This window comes from Rana temporaria, chromosome 6 (genome assembly GCF_905171775.1).
Source record: "Rana temporaria chromosome 6, aRanTem1.1, whole genome shotgun sequence".
NCBI lineage: Eukaryota > Metazoa > Chordata > Amphibia > Anura > Ranidae > Rana > Rana temporaria.
The window spans coordinates 159288211-159311056 of NC_053494.1; the positions used below are offsets into that span (position 1 = coordinate 159288211).

Here is a 22846-nt window from a genome sequence, read left to right on the forward strand (position 1 = left end):
TTCAGGAGGGGGTGCTCGCTGATCTCCCCCCTTTTCCTCACCTGCTGGGCTGCATGCTTGGATTAGGGTCTGGTATGGATCATAGGGGGGACCCGACGTCTTTTTTATTTTTAAATTGGGCATTGGGTTCCCCCTAAAATTCATACCAGAACCAAAGTGCCTGGTATAGGTTTGGGGGGCTATACTGTTTTTATTTTTTTGAAAATTCTATTGCTGGCATTCTTTTGTTTAAATTTTAGCTGTCAGTAGGGAAGCTCTCTGGCAGCTGATGAGTCATCAGTTGTTAAAACCGGCCCTAACCCTAAGGCCCTAAGGTCCCCCCCACACAGCTCTTTTCTCTATCTGCAACGTAGAGAGCATCCTGACTCTCCTGTAGTCCAAGGGAGGGGGTGAGCACAACACTCCACACCAGGGAGAAAGCCTTGCATTACTGTGTGGAGTTAGACAGAAGAACATGAAGTGAGGATTTCTCAGAAGAAATAAGGACATTTAAAAGCAAAATCGAAAGGATGAGGTAAGTAAAGGAGGATTACACTTAGGTAAAGGAAGCTATTTAGGAAAATAAAATTGTAACTTTACAGCCCCTTTAACCTTTCAAATTAGCACTTTTGATTTTTCACGTTCGTGTCCCATAGACTTTAACGGTGTTCGAACAAATTCTTTGCCTGTTCGCATGTTCTGCTACAAACTGAACCGGGGGGGTGTTCGGCTCATTCCTAATTATAAGTACAGAATATGTAGGGATGAGGTTGGATGTGATAAATCAGTGTCAGCTCCAGCACTGGTGGTTAACATCTCAGTTAATTTATATTGTCACAATATTATTTTTGAACATCACTCATAATTACACAAGCAACATCAGTCAACATCTTTAGAGGTGAGATAAACACTATTCTGAATTGTAATTTTTACAAGTCATCGGCTAACTTCTGGAAAGGGTTGTTCCTCTAAATTTTAGAAGCCTTCTAAATTTCATGGTATAACTGAGCACATTTTAATTTATTTAAAGCTCAACTGTGGTAAATACACATGGCAGTACAATGGAAGCAGGTCACTCATCCCTCTCTTTCACCTTCTTGTAAGCATGTTCACAGATTGTTCTGTGCAGTGCAGTAAAACCTGATTGGCTCAGAGTGCTGGCTACACCACCTAGTACTCAATTACAGAGAAGGTCAAGTTCCATTCAGCCCCTACCTGTCTTGAGCTTTCCCTATTGGTCAGTAAGACAGATAAGTGGCTCAAAAGAAGGCCTGGCAAATAGGAAGTGGGGTGAAGCATTACTTTTGCATAGCAATGAATCTCCTGAAATTCTTGGGTTCTCCTGCCCTTCCCAGTGGTGACCCATGCTTATCTGGACCTGACGCACCAGTTGTGATAAAGTGGGCTTTACTGAAGCTGGAACAAGCCCTAAAGGGAAGTTGATTTTACATGTATGCAACAATGACAGAGTTAACCTGGTTTCACATACTTGAACAAATATAAGTGCAACAGGGGAAATGTTCGATCCCCTTGTTGCATGAGAAACAGCCTGGCCAGAATGCATAGGGTAAGTGAAAAGGCAACAGCACTGCAGAAAGTGAAATCCACAAAGATCTGCCCCGGCGCAGCGTATCTGAGATACGCTACGCCGCCGTAACTTACTTTTTTTGGTTTGAATCCTGAAAGAATTTGCGGCGTAGTGTATCTCTCGTGGCGCCTAATTCAAATCGGCGAGTAGGGGGGCGTGTTTCATTTAAATGAAGCGCGTCCCCGCGCCGAACGAACTGCGCATGCGCCGCCCCTAAATTTCCCACCGTGCATTGCGCTAAATGATGTCGCAAGGACGTCATTGTTTTGATGTGGACGTAAATTACGTCCATCCCGATTCACGGGCGACTTACGCAAACAAATTTTTTTTCTTAAATTATACGCGGGAACGACGGCCATACTTAAAATTGCGTACGCCACCAAATGGCAGGTTTAACTATACGCCGAAAAAAGCCGACTAGAGACGACGTAAAAGAATGCGACGGCCGCTCGTACGTTCGTGGATCGTCGGAAATAGCTAATTTGCATACGCGGATTACGACAGGAACGCCACCCAGCGGACGACCCGAAAAATTGCATCTTAGATCCGAAGGCGTACGAAAACGTACGCCTGTTGGATCTAATCCAGATGCCGTCGTATCTTGTTTTGAGGATTCAAAACAAAGATACGACGCGGGAAATTTGAAAGTACACCGACGTATCAGTAGATACACCGGCGTACTCTCTTTGTGGATCTGCCCCACCATGTCTAGTCACTGGCCAGTGGAACAATAAAACAGTCTGCCAGCGGTCAGGCCCTTAAACTTGCAATGGTGCTCCATACACAGTGGGGGCCAAAAGGCCTCTCACCGCACTGATGTGGTGTAGAATAGATGTCCTCCTGACGACAGTCTATTCTTGGTTGGGTGCTGTAGAAGGCGGGATTTAACTGAATGCACTGTAGGTTGAGTTGACCTACCTGGATACTGGTGTGTGGAAAGTTGACCTCACTGTCTCTGACTGTAGCGGTCTCTCTTTATGACCTCTGTGATGCTTGCTTGTCTTTGTAGGGGTGTTGGGTGAATGGCAACCCGTAATGCTCTGGGACTCCCCTCTTTAACCTGCACCAGACAGAGCTACTCACCCTCCAAAACAGAGCTACTCACCCTTCATGCAAATAGGAAATCTATCTCCAGGACCACATGGACACCACCCACCATCCTCGGACAAACCATCGCGCCAAGCAATAAAGTCAAAAGTCTCGGAGTCATCTTTGACGCAGACATGACGATGGATGCACAAATAGGATCAGTCGTCAGCGGTTCTCATCATCTGCTCCGCATGCTACGTAGACTCATCCCCTTCATCCCGGAAGAGGACACAGCAGTAGTGGTTGGAACAATCATCAACTCACGACTCGACTACGCAAATTCACTCTATTTAGGACTACCGAAATACCAGATTTCACGTCTACAAGTCAAAACACGGCAGCCAGACTGGTAACTGGTAAAAAGCCGATGGAACCAATCTCCCCGGCCTTGAGGTCCCTCCACTGGCTGCCCGTACAGGACCGGGTGACATTCAAGACACTCTGCCTCACCCACAAATGTACACAGGGTAAAGCTCCTCAATATTTAAGCGAGAAAATAAAACCCTACGTCACCAATCGCGTGCTCCGATCAACCAACCAAAACCTTCTCCAAATCCCCAAATCTCACTACAAATCTAAGGGAGAACGTAGATTCTCGGTCCAAGGACCACGGCTCTGGAATGCTCTACCCACGACCATCCGCTTGGAAGAAAACCATCGGGTTTTTAGGAAAAAACTAAAGACCCACCTCTTCTGAAAGACCTGTACAACTCTGGATGCCAAGCGCCTTGAGGCGATTAAGTTCGCATTTGTTGCGCTATATAAGTTTCTCACTCACTCACCTCTTGCCTGCTGGCATCGGGGGTTTCAGCCACTCCACTGCTTAGCACGCTGCTCTTAGCTCTTAGTACAGCTACCCTCTCTCTATAGGCAGACTCCTTCCTCTTAGCTCTTTGCACAACTAGCCCCACCTTGGCTCTCTGGGGGCTTCTCCTAACACAGCATGTCCAGCTCACAGCCCTCCTCATTGCTCAGCCTGCACTTCCTTCACCCTGTACTTTCTGTCAGTCTTCCTTACTCTGCCAAGGAGAGCTAACTGGGGTACAGTTTGAAGATGCCTTGTGCTGTGTGACTCCTCCCAGTTAAAGGGGCCACCAGTCAGGGCTACATAGGATTTTGCACATAAATTAAGCTGCTTATATCTTTGGCTGTAATGGTCATATTGCATGTTTTTTTCTGAAAATATTCTCTACCTATCTGCATTTTCTCATGACATGCTTTGTGTGAATTGTCTAGATTTGCAACATTTTTACATTACGGTTTTACCTAGCTCTTATTATTAATATTATTTATTTTGAGTTAAAGATTTAATATATTTCAAGAAATATCATCTTTAAAATTTAACAATTATAAATGCATGACTAACCTACTAGACTGTGTGGTCTTGTTTTTAGTGGCTTATATGTATGTCTTAGGAGTCACAGATGCGCTACATTCCTGTTATTTTTGCATAGAAAGCTTAGTACTGAAGAGAAGGAACCTCTCTAAGGATGTATGGAGCTGGCCAAAAAGCCAGCTAAGGAATAACTTCATGCATATCTTCATACATAAGAAATAAAGAAACATCTGTTTGGTAGATGAATTATCATCTGCACTCTTCACGGTTTGTTGTCTCCTCCCGCTTTATAGTCATTGGGTAGCCACTGATTTACAAGACCAAGCTGGAGAATTGACACGTTGAGATTGCAGAGATGTGCAGAGGGCATAAAATATCTATGCAGCCATCATAAAATATTAATTCTCATGCTTCATCCCTGGGACCACTCAATAACAAAGTAGCTGACTCAGCCTGGCAGAAACAATGATCATTTGACAGGTGTAAAAACAATTTGACATGGAGCGGTGACTAACGGGTTGAGGCATAATTACACTTGTTTGGCTCTCTTCCCACCTTTGCCTATCAAGCCAAGCCTGTAAGTTGCAAATAGGTTGTAAAACTTCCAGTATTTGTGAGGAGTTGATTTGTCTATTTTTAAGTAGCTGAACATATTAAAGTAGATCTAAACCCATTTACTAAAATCTCATGTAAGCATTACCATACTAATGTCATTTTAAAATATATTTTCAGTCTTTTTGTGGGAAGGATTCCTAAAGTTTTCACGCAATCTGGGATTATAGATGAAAAATCTAAAAGAATTATGAAGGGTCAGTCCAACCAAAACTTTTTTTAGATTTTAGATTACAGAGATCACATCAGGAGCTGGAGACCACTCCAGCTAAAGCAGGAGGATTGTAACTCATTGAGTCTAGTAGCAAAGCAAGAAAGTCAGAGACCAAACATAGAAATCTGATCTATACTGTGGATCTTCATGAATAATGTATTTAAAGTGCTATACTTTTGTGACTGCCCAAACATGTCCTAAATCTATGTGATGCACAAGTCTTTACTAGCAGGATAAACAAGTATCTATAAGACATTTCATTGGGTAGAAGGGAACACTATTAGCTAGATTCACGTAGGGCGCCGCATCTTTAAGGCGGCCTAGCGTATCGTATTTACGCTACGCCGCCTTAAGTCAGAGAGGCAAGTACTGTATTCACAAAGCACTTGCCTCCTAACTTACGGCGGCGTAGCGTAAATGGGGCCGGCGTAAGCGCGCCTAATTCAAATGAGGATGGGGGCGTGTTTTATGTTAATGATTGGTGACCCAACGTGATTGACATTTTTTACGAACGTCGCATGCGCCGTCCGTGTACATATCCCAGTGTGCATTGCTCCAAAGTACGCCGCAAGGACGTATTGGTTTCGACGTGAACGTAAATTACGTCCAGCCCCATTCACGGACGACTCACGCAAACGACGTAAAAATTTCAAATTTCGACGCGGGAACGTTGACTAGGCCAGCTATTTGTTGGAATAACTTTACGCCGGAAAATGCCTTACATAAACGGCGTATCTTTACTGCGACGGGCGCACGTACGTTCGTGAATCGGCGTATCTATGCATTTAGATATTCTACGCCAAACTCAATGGAAGCGCCACCTAGCGGCCAGCGTAAATATTGCACCCTAAGATACGACGGCGCAGGCCGTCGTATCTTAGCTAGGTTTAAGTGTATCTCAGTTTGAGCATACACTTAAACTTACGACGGCTTAGATTCAGAGTTACGCCGGCGTATCTACTGATACGCCGGCGTAACCCTACCTGAATCTGGCTATATGAGCGCTGATGCAGTTTTTTTTTTTTTTGTGGCAACCATAGCTTTACCTTACCTACCAAATGTGTATATATTGTTGTTATTATTATTGTAGATTCCTCCCCATAACTTATTGGTGGAACCCATTTTCGTAAACTAGCATAAAGGCAAATTAAAGTCGTTGCCTATACAACCCGGGCAACAGTGTTTCTACAAACAAGAAACGTCTTGCCTAGTTTCTGTGAAAATCCACCAAATTGTAGGTGCTCAGATCACTGTTCTAAGCCATCTTCGATACAGACAGGTAGATTAGCACTTTTGTAAGACACTGTAAAAATCAATAGCTTATTGGAGCAACTATAAAAGCGACACAGATGTGCGACACATTAGGGACTCAGAAAGCCCTTTTACAAGCTAAACCTAAAAGCTTATACAGTAAATAAACCCCATTGTGTACTTAAAAGTGGGGTATGCCTGTACTGTATAGACTTGTTCTCATACTGTTATACGAAACCCAGAATAGCACATCCAAAGAACCTGTAACATGTAAAGCAGTTATATAGCTAGATAAAGGTGTCAGGCAGCTGAGGGGTTAGTATCCAACATACAAATAGGAATGGAAAAAAATTCAGTATGCAAAAGACCATACCCACAGGTGCTTGAGGCATCAGTAAATTAAGCAACACAAACAAAACAGGCCACTTCCATCTAATTGTAGAGATATCATCAAATTAAAAAAAAAAAAAAAAAAAAAAATGCACTCACTAGGTATAGTTTGACAAAGGGGCGGTACTGTTACCCTGAAAAGAGTAGCCAAGACCCCTATACATCCTGATGTCATCACAAAGCCGATCGAGGTGCTGATTGGAGCTGCGGATGCTTATGTTCAAGCCTAAAGCGTGACAGCTGAAGTCTTACAGCCAGCTTTCCAGCCAAACTCTGCCTAAGCCAGCTGCTTGCCTGCTGAACGCTGCAGCCCCATGGTGATACTTTGGTGGTGGGTGTTTTATGGCAAGCATTGATCTGCTATTAACTAATGGATGCATTTTTGTTTTTTTTTATAAATCTGTACATTTTGATGGCGGCTCCCTCTTGTGTTTGTTTTGTATATGTGCATTAAGATCTCAGAACCTATTTTAGAGGAGCTGCATCCATTTCCATCCAGTGTTCTTTTACCATCTTCCTGGTCCCTTCTTGCGCGTCATGTTTGATAGTTGGGGTCGAGTCAGCTCAATAGCTTGTTTTGTTGCTTTTTCTCATCGTCAAAATGAAGTCCTATTTAAATTTGAGACCCTTTAGGAATGGGGTGTCCAAAGTTATAATCCTAAATACCTTACATTTAAGTACCCTCTTCCTGAAATCACCACCTCTGACATCTGAATATACTCTTCCTTGAAAAGGAGTTTAGAAGTATCCCCTGTGTGAGCATGTATAAAAGGGTAAAACCCTCAACTCATAGAGCAGCATTTTACCTCTGAGGCCTCGTACACACGACCGAGAAACTCGTCATAAAAAACATCATTTTCCTCGACGAGTTCCTTGTCAGGCTTGTCGAGAATCTTGTCAAGCTTTCTTTGCTTACACACTGTCAAGACAAAATCTTGTCGTTCTCAAACGCGGTGACATACAGCACATACAACGGCACTATAAAGGGGAAGTTTGATTCCACTGGCACAACCCTTGGGGCTTTTTTGCTAATCTCATATTACTGCGTGTTAAGTAAAAGTTTGGTAAGAGACGATTCGCGCTTTTCCGTCTGTTACAGCGTGACGCATGTGCTATCTCCATTACGAACGCTACTTTTACCGAAGGTGCGCTCCCGTCTCATACTTTATTCTGAGCATGCGTGGGTTTCCAAGCATACACACGAACGTGTTTCTCATTGTAAACCAGCCCGACGAGAAACACGACAAGGAAATTGAAACTCCCGACGAGAAAAAAGAGAACTTGTTCTCTTTTTTCTCGTTGAGTTCCACAACAGTTTTCTCGACGAAAAACATACACACGACCGTTTTCCTTGGCAAAAAAGCTCTGCCACCAAGTTTCTTGATGGATTCTGTCAAGGAAAACAGTCATGTGTACGAGGCCTGAAAGCTGAAAATTGGTCGCGTAAGGAAGGGGGTTTAAGTGACCAGTAGGTTAGTGGTTAAAAGTACCTTGCATCAATAATTATTCAGAAACAATTGTTTCATTGCTAGTTTGTCAGAAGTATTATTGCATAATCTTGTGATGTCCTGTGGATCATTCACAATTATCTGTCCAATTTCAGAAACGCAGCAAAGACTACTGGTACCACTTATCAAAACAATACTGATTCAGTGATTGCGCTAGTTCATATTTAATAAATATATAGTGATAAAGTGTAAAATAATAAAAAAGGCGTTCAATTGGTTTCAGCAATAATTATGCTGCATAGTATGTTCTGCAGCTATACACATATAAATTTGCATTAGCATTCATTTCAAAGAAGAAAATATTTTCTTATATAATGTCAGTACATTTTAAAATGACTGTCTTTGTTCGTTTACTTTCCTCTCTTTTATGTATTCAAATTTGAAGAAATAAAAAGGGATAATTAAAGCCTTGCTTTACCTGTGGCACAATACATAAAAGTAGGTTATCGCCATATCACACAATTCATTTCTCAGGAAGTGAATGACCTTCATAACTCACTTTAAGATCCCTCACTGATGAATTATAACTCATTCTTATTACTTCTTCTGCTACACCAGCCATTCCGATGGCTTCCCTTTTTTTGGCTTTTTAGTAGCAGGTTGATTGTATTTAAAATCTAAAAATTACATTTTTTTTACTTTTTTTTTTTTTTTTGATGTTTCAGGTTGAGTTATCTAACATCTTCTTATAAGTTCAGAAATAGTGACATCTCTACCTGGGATTTCTAAGTCTGCTCATTCATGGCATTTATTACAGGAGGCTTTCCATCTTCTATACGATATTTACATTTTTGGGTCATTCCTCCCAAAAAAAATTTATTCGTTTTAGGCCTCGTACACACGACCGAGTTTCTCGGCAAAAAACAGCAAGAAACTTGCTGGGAGATTTTTTTTGCCGAGGAAACCGGTCGTGTGTACATTTTCGTTGAGGAAACTGTCGAGAAACTCAACGAGCCAAAAAGAGAGCAAGTTCTCTATTTCCTCGACGTGAATGGAGAAACTTGCCTTGTCGAGTTCCTCGACAGCCTAAGGCCCCGTACACACGACCGAGTCTCTCGGCAGAATTCAGCCAGAAACTCGATCGGAGCTGAATTCTGCCGAGAAACCCGGCCGTGTGTACACTTTTGGCCGAGGAAGCCGACGAGGATCTCGGCGAGGAAATAGAGAACATGTTCTCTATTTCCTCGTTGTTCAATGGGAAATTTCGGCTCGCCGAGATCCTCGGCGGCTTCACAAGGAACCTTCGACGAGCAAAACGATGTGTTTTGCCTGTCGAGTTACTCGGACGTGTGTACGGGGCCTAACAAGGAACTCGACGAGGAAAACGATGTGTTTCACCCGTCGAGTTCCTCGGTCGTGTGTACGAGGCTTGAGATGGGCCTTTGTGAGTTGGGTCAGCCCTTGTCTTCATATTTGTCTTGAATACTTCAGCAAGGAAATCATCCAGTTATAATTTGCTGGCCTGAAGAGTGAAGCTTTGCTCCCCTTGTTGATGAAAATGCTGTAGAATGTCACTCTCCAGGGAAAAAGTGATGCCACGCTCCTCCATCCCGAGAGGGAGTACAAAAAGGTGAGTATTTTCTGCCCTACCCCGTTCTACAAAGCAATCATGTAGCTGGCGAGTTGTAAAATTGTGACATCAGCTTAAATCTCCAGCATCCTATTCTGGAAATATCAAGTTTGGGTCCAAGTGAACCTTTAAATCCCCAAGACATATAAAAAGGCAGTTTGTGATTCAACTCGTCGTTGTCTACCATTATTTTACTTTTTTAGTTGTGTGAAAAATTACTTTTAGTATTTAGCTATTAAACCTTGTATACCTTTTATGTATTTTCATTTATATTACATGCATTATTAACAATAAAAAAATATAAACTTTTAAAATGTATTTTAATCAGGTAAATATGGACAATTGCATATGAGTATTTCACTTGGTGCTAAAAAAATTACCTTCTCTTAAACCTTTGTGTTAAAAATACACTCCAGCTAATAGAGATGCATTAAATTAATTTTCCAGCCTGCTATGAAGCATATATACACATAAAGCATATACAGTATGTTATATAAATATACAGTATACTTTATGCTTTGATTTTTCTTTTAAATATACTGTATAAAGTATACAGTATTGTGAGCTGAAAGTGATACTAAAGCTTAGTTTTTTTTTTTTTTTAAATAACAAACATGTTATACTTGACTGCTCTGTAAAGTGATTTTTCACTGAGCAGCTCCAATCCTCTTCTTTTCAGGTCCCCCTCCGAAACTCCTGGCTCCTCCCCCTTGACCAGTGACACCAAAGAAAGCAGCTTTCCCTGGGGCACCACTGCAAGCTTGCTCCCAAGCTGCTGCTCTATACGTCCAAAAGACACAAAGAGCTGCGGTTTCCCCCCTGCTCACTGGCTGTGGTTGACATCAGTGGGAGCCCATGGGCTCCTGCTGCTTTCCCCACCAATGAGGAGGAAGAGTCCCAGGATAGGTGAGGCCATTGTGAACATTGTGGATCAGAGGGGGGCTCAGGTAAGGGTTGCTGGGAGAGGGCTGCTGCACACAGGTTTCTAATCTTAATGTATAGAAGGTATGAAGGTTAAAAAACCTGCCGGTGGCCCGCTCCCGCTGTTATTGGACACAGGGGGGAGGGGATATTAGCGAGTCTGGTGGCTGCGATGGCCGCCGGCCAGCTGCAATCATTCGGGGGAATGACAGAATGGCGGTCTGCCTTGTTTACATAGGGAGCTAATCAGGTACATAGATCTATCTCTTTATCTAGTGTCAGCATCCCCAAGAAAAAAGGACATACATTTTGTTTGGGTACAATGTCGCACAACCGCACAATTGTCAGTTAAAGCAGTTAAGTGCTGTATCACAACAAAAATGGCCTGGTCATTAAGGGGGTAAAACCTTACAGGGCAAAAAAATAATTTAATTGACCAAAACTTTTATGGTTTCCCAGCATGAATATTTCAAGCTTTCATGTTGATATTTTAAATCAGAGCAGCAAATCATTTTTGCAAAAATATATATTTCTTAGTTTGTACACCTATTCTGTTACTAACTCATAACTGTGTGGATAAAAAAATTGGGCTTGGTTTATCTAAGCATATGCGTTTTTGCTGTTGCATTCTTAGTATAAGCCAAAAAACCCAGTTGTTTTATCATAGTAATTACTATGCACCCTTGTCATGCACAAACACATGCAAATCTGTTATAGCGTACACACAACAAGTTCACAACAAATGTGGTTTGCAAAAAGTATGTGCTCTAATGTCTGAGCATATACCAGCTAAGAGATGATATTTTGTGAAGAAAAATGTATGTTTTTTGAGGTTTTGGAACTATTTGACATATGTTAGTGTGGCACTGACTCCCTAGGGTGCAACTCAGATATTGGGTCCTCCTGCCGTTTCCAATGATGACTCGTCTTGTACCTGAACCCAACAAGCTGAACACTGTCACACCAGTAAGAAATGAATGGGCTTTATTAAAACCCCTGTAAGAGAAGTTTTATTTAAACATAAGCAAAACATACAGTGTTAAAGGGTTGCCAACCAGAGTTACATCAACTATTTTGCATCAGCATTTAATGCTGGAACAAGACTGCATGAAGTGCAAAGAGATATAAATAAAGTGTATGTATAGCCAAACCTTTTTTCATTAAAGTGCACGTTATAGCTAATACATTTTCTGTTTTGAATAGAGGGGATGGTTAAATTCCAGTCATTTTATTTATTGCAATCTGTGTGTTGTTGAAGGGTTGTCCATTCACTTTTTATTTTGGAAATGCAATAGGAAGTTAGAAGAAATCTCTCCAACGTGAAGAATATTACATTCTTTGACAGTTGTCATTAGAACAGGAGACCTCTGGACCTTCACTAACTTTTGTAGCTGCAGGCACTGTAGAACAATTCATTCTCACAGCAGAATTATTGAAGTCATCCCACTCAGCTCACTGTGCTCCTCCCTCTCATAAGTGACTCTGGAGCTTTGTAGTCTTTACTGTAATGTAAACAAAAGGCAGGATGAGCCGAGCTACTAAAACAAAAGATGACTTTCAGTGCTTCTTTGTGCTTCTTCAGAGGTCTGTGGGGCTTGTTTTAAAGCTCACTGCCTGTTTGGAATGTGTAAATATGTAAATATCCATAGCCTGGATGCCGTGGATTGACATTAGAATGAACACCAATACACTGTCACTTATACATAAATAAAATAGTCAAAGAGCTGTGTTACACCTGTGTTCAGGTTACAAGTAGAATGTATTAAATACATCTTTTAGAAAACTATTCCTATGTAATCTGTATGTGGAATTATTATTTATTTTTTTATTCCGTGAATGTCATCCTCTGTAAAAGAAATGTTCTGGATGTTGTTAATTTTTTTTATTTGAAACCTGAATAAATTTACCCTTAAAAAAAAAAATCCATCTTTTAGATTGTAAGTTTGAATGAGCAGGGCCTTCTGATTCCTTCTGTATTGAATTGTATTTTAACTGTACCGTCTGCCCTCATCTTGTAAAGCTCTGCAAAAACTATTGGTGCTATATAAATCCTGTACAATAATAAAAAAATACAGTTTATACATAATTATTTATTTACTTTTTTATTTTTAAACCCCAGACTGCAGGATTCCAGGAGATTCTGACCGACGTTGAGATTTTGGCTGTAATCGTAGGTTGCCTTTGTCATGATCTCGACCACAGAGGAACCAACAATGCCTTCCAGGCCAAGTAAGTTAAAGTAGAGTTGCAGTATACAGCACATGTAAATTCATGGTCTAACCTAATTTTCCTTGTCAGGAAATGGTAAGCTTGTTTTTATGTTCCATGAATACGACCAGCCATTACTATGTCTGCACATTTTGGGAAACAATCCAAAAGCTCTTCTTAGTTTAATTGGAGGATTAGTATCATTTCATGCTGTCAAATGGCATCTTTCTTTTAATGCAAGCCTCTTAAATTAAAGTAGGGTCTTGCACTATGATTATGTTAAAAATACTTAAACATAGTATATACCATGAGGGCTTAGCGTCAAGAGTAGTTGCAGCTCCACCAACAGAGACAGAAACACACAATAATAACAATTACATGCACCAGTGTAATTTTCAGGGTTCCTACCTGTTTTGTTCTTCAAGAGGGAGGTATAATGGGCATTTCCTTTCACATTGGGGTACAGCAAAATTAATCATATATTTGAAACCTCTACCTGGATATCTTTTCTCTCAGTCTGTTCTTAGCCACAGAAAGGAGTCCTCCCATAGTCTCAACAGACTCTATGTCACCTGAATCAGACTCCATGTCACCTGAATCAGAGCGTTCCCCTGACTTTAAACATCCACCTTTTTATCCAGCAGGTGAAAACTGCGAGTAGAGTGGTGGTGGTGGTGGTGGTGATAGTGGTGGTGGTGGTAGTGGTATAGGTGGTAGTGGTAGTGGTGGTGGTGGGGGTGGTAGTGGTGGTGGTAGTGGTGCTGGTAGTGATGGTGGTGGTGGTGGTACACTTTCTGTTCCCATTAGAGGAAGTAATTAGAACTGTCTCCAATGGGGACAGATCAACCCCAGAAATAAACTGATTTTATTCGAGTGTGAAAAGGGGAGAACCCTTTTACACACGGGGCGTACTTTTCTGTCTTTACTCATCTTTACTTATCTTTTCTGTCTCTACTTATTTCTTGTCTGGTGTTACAAAAATAACAGCGTACCAGATAGAAATATATACCCAATACTGGGGTGATTTCTTCCTTACTTTTTTAAAAGTAAAATAAAAAATAATGTGGTCCAAAGTAGACATGTGCACTGCCGAAAAGTTTGTTTGTTTTCGTTTTTTCTTTTTTTTCAGGTCATTTGTTATGTCATTATTTCGAATAAATTTGTAACTTCAGAAAATTTTAAATTTGTTATGTTCCAATAGTTTGGATGTGGTATTCGTTATTTTGATAATTCGGAAAAATCCGAAATTTAAAAATGTGAAAATCCGGAAATAAGAACAAAAATTCGAAAATTTGAAAATCTGAAATAATAAATAACTAATAATAACTAACTATTAATTTATAGGTATTGGAATTTCCTTTTAAATTTGTCTGTTGAACGTAACATATACAAATTTATCCAAACTTACAAATTATCTGAAAAAATTAATGCCGCATCTAATGGAATAGAACAGATGAATTAATAATAATAAATGATATTATTATTATTATTATTAATTTGTTACATTCCATTCGTCTGGAAGCATAATTTGTTATTTCGGATAATTCGTAACTTTGGATAAATCTGTATTCATCACGTAGGCTAGCAGCCAGATTTGAAAGGAAATTCCAATACCTATATTTTAATAGTTAGTAATAGTTATTATTATTAGTTGTTATTTTGGGTTTTTCTAATTTTCGGATTTTCGTTTTTAATTTCGGATTGTCTAGTCCAAAGTTGGAGTTTTCTAACAGTTGCTAAAAAAGAAGTAGGTGCAGGAACAGTAAAAATGAAAGTCTTTCATAACTGTTTATAATTCGCCATCACACGTAAAGTGGTATTAAACCCAAAAGCAAACATTTATTATACTGCAGCTTACTGATTCTTACATGGTGGGTGTATTATTTTTCTTTTTTCTTTTTCTAATTATCTGGCCAGTAAGTCTGCTGTTTTTCAACAGAACAAACTGTCCTATAGAACTATCAGTTAGAGCGTTGAGACAAACCATCTAACACTGACAGGGGTACTTACAATGATCACATTAAATTTATTTAAAACCTTCCCAAAAGAAAAAAACTGTGGGCCGGATTCACAGACACTGGCGCACATTTATGCCGCCGTAGCGTATCTCCTGTATGCTACGCCGACGCAGCGCAGAGAGGCAAGCACTGAATTCACAAAGCCAGTGCTGCCAAAACTGCGCTGGGTTTCCTAGGCGTAAGCCGGCGTAGGTGGAAGTGGGCGTGAGCTGGAAAGCGGCCATGAGTCACGTGACCAGCCTGAAGACAGCTGAAAATCAGTTTTTTCAGCTCTTATCTTTAAAAATGCTTTACACGGTGTGCTATGCCAGGCTGTAATAGAGGGGCTGGCATAGACTTATACAGATGGGTTCACAAACACTTAAACTACAGACTTTTATAATAAAATGTGTCCTCCTTTCTCAACTTGGAAAGATTAACTTATTTATCCTAGTTAATATTATCCCCAGGGCTAAAAATGATGGGAAATTCTAACATTTTAAATTGTCACCAGAAAAGGAATAGAGGTGATATTATCCAATGGAGACACTTTGGGCTAGATTCAGGTATCTGCGCCTGATCTTACGGCGGCGCAGCGTATCGTATTTACGCTACGCCGCCGCAACTTACAGGAGCAAGTGCAGTTTTCACAAAGCACTTGCTCCGTAAGTTGCGGCGGCGTAGCGTAAATGGGGCCGGCGTAAGCGCACAAAATTCAAATGTGTAAGGGGGGGTGTTTTATGTTAATGTGTGTTGACCTGACGTGATTGACGTGGTGTATGAACGGCGCATGCGCCGTCCGTGTACATATCCCAGTGTGCATTGCTCCAAATGACGTCGCAAGGACGTCATTGGTTTTCGACTTGAACGTAAATTACGTCCAGCCCTATTCGCGAACGACTTACGCAAACGACGTAAAAAATTCAAAAATCGAAGCGGGAACGACGTCCATACTTAACATTGAGTGCGCCTCATAGAAGCAGGCACAACGTTACGCCGAAAAAGCCTTACGCAAACGACGTAAAAAACGAACGCCGGGCGCACGTACGTTTGTGAATCGACGTAACTAGGTAATTTGCATATTCTATGGCAAAAACAACGGAAGCGCCACCTAGCGGCCAGCGTGAGAATGCACCCTAAGATACGATGGCGTAATAGAATTACGCCAGTCGGATCTTAGGCTAATGTCGGCGTATCTAGCTTTCTGAATACAGAAAGTAGATACGCCGGCGCAGCTTTAAAATTTACGCGGCGTATCTATGGATACGCCGGCGTAATTCTTTGCTGAATCTAGCCCTTTATCTGGTCACCAATGTCTATCAAGTCTTCATAATGGGAAGCAAAGGAAAATCCAAAATAGCAAAACGATATCTGGTTAAAAGTTAGTAACTAAAAATATGGAACCAAGAGGTAACTACATGATACTCGGACAAGTAGCAATTTTTTAGGAGAGCTCAGCAATGGAAGCCTACAAAGATGAAGGTTTCCCCTTTGAAAGTCTTAGAAATCCATCGACTTTGGAGTAAACATTTCTCAGACAATTTTAGGTGAACCTGAAGCGTGATGATTTTGCCACGGGTGTCATCTTCCTGCCGCCTTGCCATCGTACAGCTGCCCGGCTGATCAAATATCAGGATTGTGCAGCTTTGCAGGAAACACTCCAGGGAGGCTCAGTCTATTCATTTCCTAGCGTAACCTCTTACACTCATTTCTGGGGAATGAAAACCCATCTTGTCACCATAGGCTGAGATCCAGAAGTGAAATGGCAAGGCCCATAAATCTTTTGTGACAGTCCAATCCTATTCTCCACCCCCTCACAACAATTCTCCATTTCATAATTACATTGCTCCGTTTCTTCCCTGCCATTTTCTAACACTGGAGCCAGGCTCGCTCCTAACCTCTGCAGTGCTGTAGAGCCCCGCGCTCAGAATGCCAGCACTGCACAGCCACACACCAGCCGAATTAGATGCAGAGCGGAAAAGAACATGATAAATGGCTTTTCCTGCCATTGTGCACTTCTGCAGAACACTTTTACCAATCCCAGCACAATTAACCTTTTTAGCAGCCAGCATTGTGTACAGAGGGGCAATTTTAAACATTATTACACGGTGGAGGCAGTCAATACAAGCTAGTATTTCATGTCTAGGCATTCAGGCTTAGGGAAGAACTCTGGTCTAATAGTTAAACAGAATACTGTTCTTAAGAGAAACTACCGTTTTTTTTAAATAATTGTTGATGATGCTTACATTTTAGTTTGGCCTTTGCAGTGAAGTGTGAGAAATCCCCACTGTATTTATTATGTGTTCCAATTCACATAGCATACCTAAAAATAGTGCTTTCTTTGAATCAGGTTTATATATATATATAACTCTCTAGGCAGTTTGTATTGTTCAGAATAGCTTGGAATGTACAATTAGGGAACAGATGTAAGTACAGTTAAAAAAAAAAAAAGTACATTAACATACAATGTACCACCCAATACTTGCAATATTTAACCCTTTGTTAGGGCAGTGTGCACATCTAGTTTACAACTCATAATGAGATATGCCAGCACAGTCCAGACAGGGTTAATAATGGAAAACATAACTCCACAGCCCACTCCTTAAAGCGGAGTTCCAGCCTTTTTATGTTTATTAAAAGTCAGCAGCTACAAAAAGTGTAGCTGCTGACTTTTAATAAACAGACACTTACCTGTTCCACGGTCCAGCGATGCGGCTGCCCGTAGCGTTGCTCAACTCCCCCCCCCCCCTCTCCGCTGGCGCCTCCATTCACATTATGAGCACCCGGTCGTGACAGCTTTTAGCTTCATGGCAGGGCACTCACTGCACATGCGCGAGTCGCGCTGCGCTCTATGAGTGGACAGGCAATCTCAAATGCAGCCACTGTGCCTATCAAATGCAGCCACTGTGCCTATCAAATGCAGCCACTGTGCCCATCAAATGCAGCCACTGGGCCCATCAAACGCAGCCACTGTGCCATGCCATCAAACGCATCCACTGTGCCATCAATTGTCACCACTGTGCCATGCCATCAAATGCAGCCACTGTGACAATTATTGCCACTGTGCCCCAGTAATCATCGCCACTGTGCCCTGTAAAATGCTGCCCCGGCACGGCACGGCACTTACCTTTCTGGGGTCGGCCATCCTCCTTCCATGGTCCCTCGATGTCTTCTCCCAGCCTCGATGACGCTTCAGCCAATCAGGTTACTGGTAACCAGAACCGGTGAACCTGATTGGCTGAGATGCCTGTCAGTCTTATCCAAGGAACGCACCCCCCATGCATCCCTTGGATAAGTATTTGGAAGCCGATTACAGCCTGAGGGCGCTGGCTCCACAGCCAACCAGCTGCCGTTATTCAGATGGCTGGCACTCACCAGGGGGCCGGCCATCCGAATAGTCGGCGATAGCGTCAATACATAGATTCATGCAATGCATGAATCTATGTATTGTATCAGTGGCGGTGCGAAAGCGAGAGGGGGCGGCGCTCTATGGACGCACCGCCACTGCTTGCACATTTTGGCAGACTTACCTCTTAGTTTGCTCCCCTCACAGCGATGACCGATTCACACTTCCCAACAGCATTCTTTTGCTGCTCTTAAATTCTTCTCCCAGTTCAGTGTCTATTCTTGTTAGCCATCGGGTGGTCGCTAACAATGTACCTCCAGTGCATTCATGCTGGCGGTACAATGGCCCAACACTCGACTAAACCTTTACAAACCCCGGGGGTTTACACTGCACTGTACAAGTACCAAAATTGGTGTATATAAAAATTAAAAGTCAATTTTTGGTAGAAGAGTAGTCTCCTCTATCAAAGAACTCAACCTATCAATTTTATTTTCAAATTTAGCTCCACTATAAGAAAATATCTACAGTGTCTTGATGGAATTTGTTCCTTACAAATTAACAGCAGAGATTTATGCCTCATGTACACTGCATTATCTTATTAGTACATGTACACAGGGTCATTTATAGTAGTTTCTAGGCAGTTGAGATCAGAAGCAAAAAAAATGCATTCAGGATGGATGTCCAGTGGCATTTGAAACGCCAAATGCCTGTACCAGCTTGTAAATGCTGTGTTTCACTTACATACATTTTTCATTTTAACAAACGCTCCTAAACGCAAATGCGACAAAACAGATGTTTTTAAATGTTGGATACTAGCTGTCAAGTTAAATCGTTGAGAAGAGGTTAAACAACGTCCCGTGTACATGAAGCCTTAAGCCTTGTACACACAATCAGTCCATCCGATGAGAACGGTCTGAAGGACCGTTGTCATAGGTTAACCGATGAAGCTGACTGATGGTCCGTCACGCCTACACACCATAGGTTAAATAACCAATCGTGTCAGAACGCAGTGACGTAAAACACAACGACGTGCTGAAAAAAACGAAGTTCAATGCTTCCAAGCATGCGTCGACTTGATTCTGAGCATGCGTGGATTTTTAACCGATGGTCGTGCCTACTAACGATCGGTTTTGACCTATCGGTTAGGAATCCATCGGTTAAATTTAAAGCAAGTTGGCTTTTTTTAACCTATGGTTAAATAACCTATGGGGCCCACACACGATCGGTTTTGACCAATGAAAACGGTCCATCAGACCGTTGTCCTCTGGTTAACCTATTGTGTGTACGAAGCCTTAGGGGCCAAAGGCCATCTGTAATATGAGGGCTGCTGCCCTGTCAACTTCCTGACCGTAAATTACACATAGGATTTGCTTTAGTAAAGGAAAATAGGCTGCTGGCTTGCAAGGGAATTTTCCTAGCTTAGAGAATGAGGTGAAACTCTGCTGACTTCCATTATCCAAAAGTATATTGTTTTATAAATTTCCTTGCATGTCATTGGGCATCTTTTGCTAAGTGAATTTTCATTACATTCACTAAGCTAAAGTGCCTAATCTGCCTTTAGTAAATCAACCCATAGTCTTTTTTCCGACCACACTTAACCCCCCTGGCGGTATTCCGGAGTCTGGCTCGGGGTGGAAATCCTGTACCATTAGCGGTATCCCCGAGCCAGACTCGGGATCGCTCGCACCATCCAGGCATGGTTACTTATCTTGTCCCTGGATCCTGCGATGCCTCCCCGCTGTGTAATCGAGCTGCCGCCTCGCTCGATTCACACAGTGCCTGTGTGCCGCCGAGCTCCGTTCCCTGCGACATTACGACGCACGGAGGCGGAGATCGGCGCCAAATTCAAAAAAGTAAATAAACACAATACATACAGTATACTGTATGTAAAAAATACACACACCCTTTGTCCCTAGTGTTCTGCCCAGTGTCCTACATGTACTTTTGTATAATAAAAACTGTTCTTTCTGCCTGGAAACTGGAGATTGTCCATAGCAACCAAAAGTGTCCCTTTTATGTCAAAAGTGGTTTTAGAGCAGCTAGAAAACAGCGATAATAAATTAGAATCACTTGCAGAATTGAGCGATAGCGATTTGTGGGGAAATTCTTGATCAAAAAATAAAAGGAATGACAGCGACAATTCTGCAACTGAGCAAATTTCAGTGTTTTTGATTTGATTACATTATTGAATAATTTTTATTATAATTACATTATTATTTCTTATAATTATTTATAGTTATTTATTATATTATAATTTATGATTTTGTTTTTCAAACTTTATCATACCCGAGATGTCTACTAGACTCTTGTTTGGACAGATTTAAGTGAGTTATTCCTTATGCCGCGTACACACGATCATTTTTCGGCATGAAAAAAAACGTTGTTTTTTGAAAACGTCATTTAAAATGATCGTGTGTGGGCTTTACATCATTTTTCAGGTTCTGAAAAACGACAAAAACAAAATTCGAACATGCTGCATTTTTTAATGTTGTTTTAAACAATGTCGTTTTTCGGGTTGTAAAAAATGATCGTGTGTGTGCTAAAACGGTGTAAAAAAACCTGCACATGCTATGAAGTAAGTTATGAGACGGGAGCGCTCGTTCTGGTAAAACTACCGTTCATAATGGAGTAAGCACATTCATCACGCTGTAACAGACAAAAAAGCGCGAATCGTCTTTTACTAAAACAAAATCAGCTAAAGCAGCCCAAAGGCGAATGGAACTTCCTCTTTATAGTGCCGTCGTACGTGTTGTACGTCATTGCGCTTTGCTAGAGCATTTTTTAAAAACGATGGTGTGCAGGCAACATCGTTTTAATGATGAAGTTGGGAAAACTTTGTTTTTTCGAAAAGCTGAAAAACAACGTTTTTTTTCATGCTGAAAAATGATCGTGTGTACGCGGCATAAGAATTACAGGCCTACAATACAAAACGCCAAATCATCATACCGCCAGGGAGGTTAAACAAGATGGTGCAACCAGGGCATTTTAACCAAGTGGCTGGGCACAGCATTTATTGGTCAGCTTGAGCAGCCACAAAAGGCTATGCCGTTTGGTCGTTGAATGGCTGGGGGTTGGGGGCTAATTATTGACTTGGCTAGAATTTGAAGACCTGTGCAGAACCTTGGTCAGGCATGCAGAGGTTCTAAAGGGACAAAACATTTCATTTTAGTAGTGAAACATCCATGAACTGCAAGGTGTCTATTAGCTTGTGTATGTTCTTTAAATATTTTTTTTCTCTTAATATTCAGTAACAGCCAGAATAAAAATGCCAAGAGTATGTTTGACTCTGCTAGGGCAATGCGACAGTGTGCCAGTGATAATGCTCATCAATGTTTATGAACACAGCAGAGTAATGACATATTAAATGTTACATTGACAGGTCCCATCATACTGACGTGTTGTCCTTCTCCTCTCTTCTCTGTCTAGGACCGGCTCAGCTTTGTCTCAGCTCTATGGAACATCTGCCACTTTGGAGCATCATCATTTTAACCACGCTGTCATGATTCTTCAGAGCGAGGTACACAGATAATTGGGAGGCTGAGAGAAGTTTTATAGTATGTTCAAATTGTCTCAGATCCAAGCCTTACAAACAATAACTTGGGGACCTGGGATGACAGCCTCATATTACCAGTAATGGTACAAACCTATGGGCTTCTGCAGTAGGGCTCATGCTGCGTACACACGATTGGAAATTCCAACAAGAAAAGTCCGATGTGAGCTTTTGGTCGGAAATTCCGACCGTGTGTAGGCTCCATCGGACTTTTGCTGTCGGAATTTCCGCCAATAAAAGATTAAGAGCAGGTTCTCTATTTTCCTATTGGAAAATCCGCTCATCTGTATACAATTCCAAAGCGCAAAAAAAAACACATGCTCAGAATCAAGCAGAAGAGCCGAACTGCCTATTGAACTTCATTGATCTCGGCTTGTCGTACGTGTTGTACGTCACCGTGTTATTGACGATCGGAATTTCCGACAAGATTTGTGTGACCAAGTGCAAGCAACACAAGTTTGAGCCAACATTCCGTCATAAAAAATCCATGGTGTTCTTGTCGGAATTTCCGAACGTGTTTCCGAACGTGTGCAAGCAGCATAAGACCCCTTTCACACTGGGGCTTTTTTCAGGCGCTTTAGAGTTTTAAAAAAAAGCGCCTGTAAAGTGCCTGAAAGAAGCTGCATGCAAGCATGCGCACTGGGATACCCCCACGGACGGCGCATGCGCCGTTCAAAAAAAATGTTGTTTACGTCGGGTCACAACGTATTTACATAAAACACGCCCCCATCACATCGATTTGAATTGCGCGCCCTTACGCCGCCAAAGATACACTACACCGCCGTAACTTACAGCGCGCATTCTTTGAGGATTCGAAAAAAAAAAAGTAGGTTACGGCGGCGTAGTGTATCTTAGATACGCTACTCCCGGCGGAAAAATGCGCCGATGTACGTGGATCTGCCCCCTAGTGTTTAGGCTTAGGAAATGTCAACTTTGAGCTAATGCTTTTTTAAATTTTAATTGAATCTTGGTCATTGTTCTAAAACAGTAAACAGAATTCAGCACATGAAATAAGATCTTTCAAAATTTCATTAATATTTATTGATATTAAAATGGAACTAAACCCATCAATTTAACAGTTTCCAAAAACAGTTATGCCGGGAATGGTAACTGTCACATTTGCTTGTGTTCTCATTCTCAACCAAACTATCATATGGCTGGTGTCATAACTGATCACATGTGCAGCATCATGACAGTTGCAGATCAGACAGAAGTTAAGATGGCTGAAAAGGATATAAGGGTTTAGTTCTGCTTTAATGCTTCTGGGGTTTCATATGTGACTTTATC

General features: G+C 41.5%; 1 protein-coding gene across 1 annotated transcript in view; it reads left to right on the forward strand.

Moving 5' to 3' along the window:
* Positions 1 to 22846, forward strand: part of PDE11A (phosphodiesterase 11A) — a 721237-nt gene that overhangs the window by 537441 nt on the left and 160950 nt on the right. Inside the window, exons 13-14 of the mRNA XM_040357670.1 lie at positions 12578 to 12687; positions 21436 to 21526. Coding sequence (XP_040213604.1) covers positions 12578 to 12687; positions 21436 to 21526 — 201 coding nt within the window. The remainder of the gene's footprint in view (positions 1 to 12577; positions 12688 to 21435; positions 21527 to 22846) is intronic.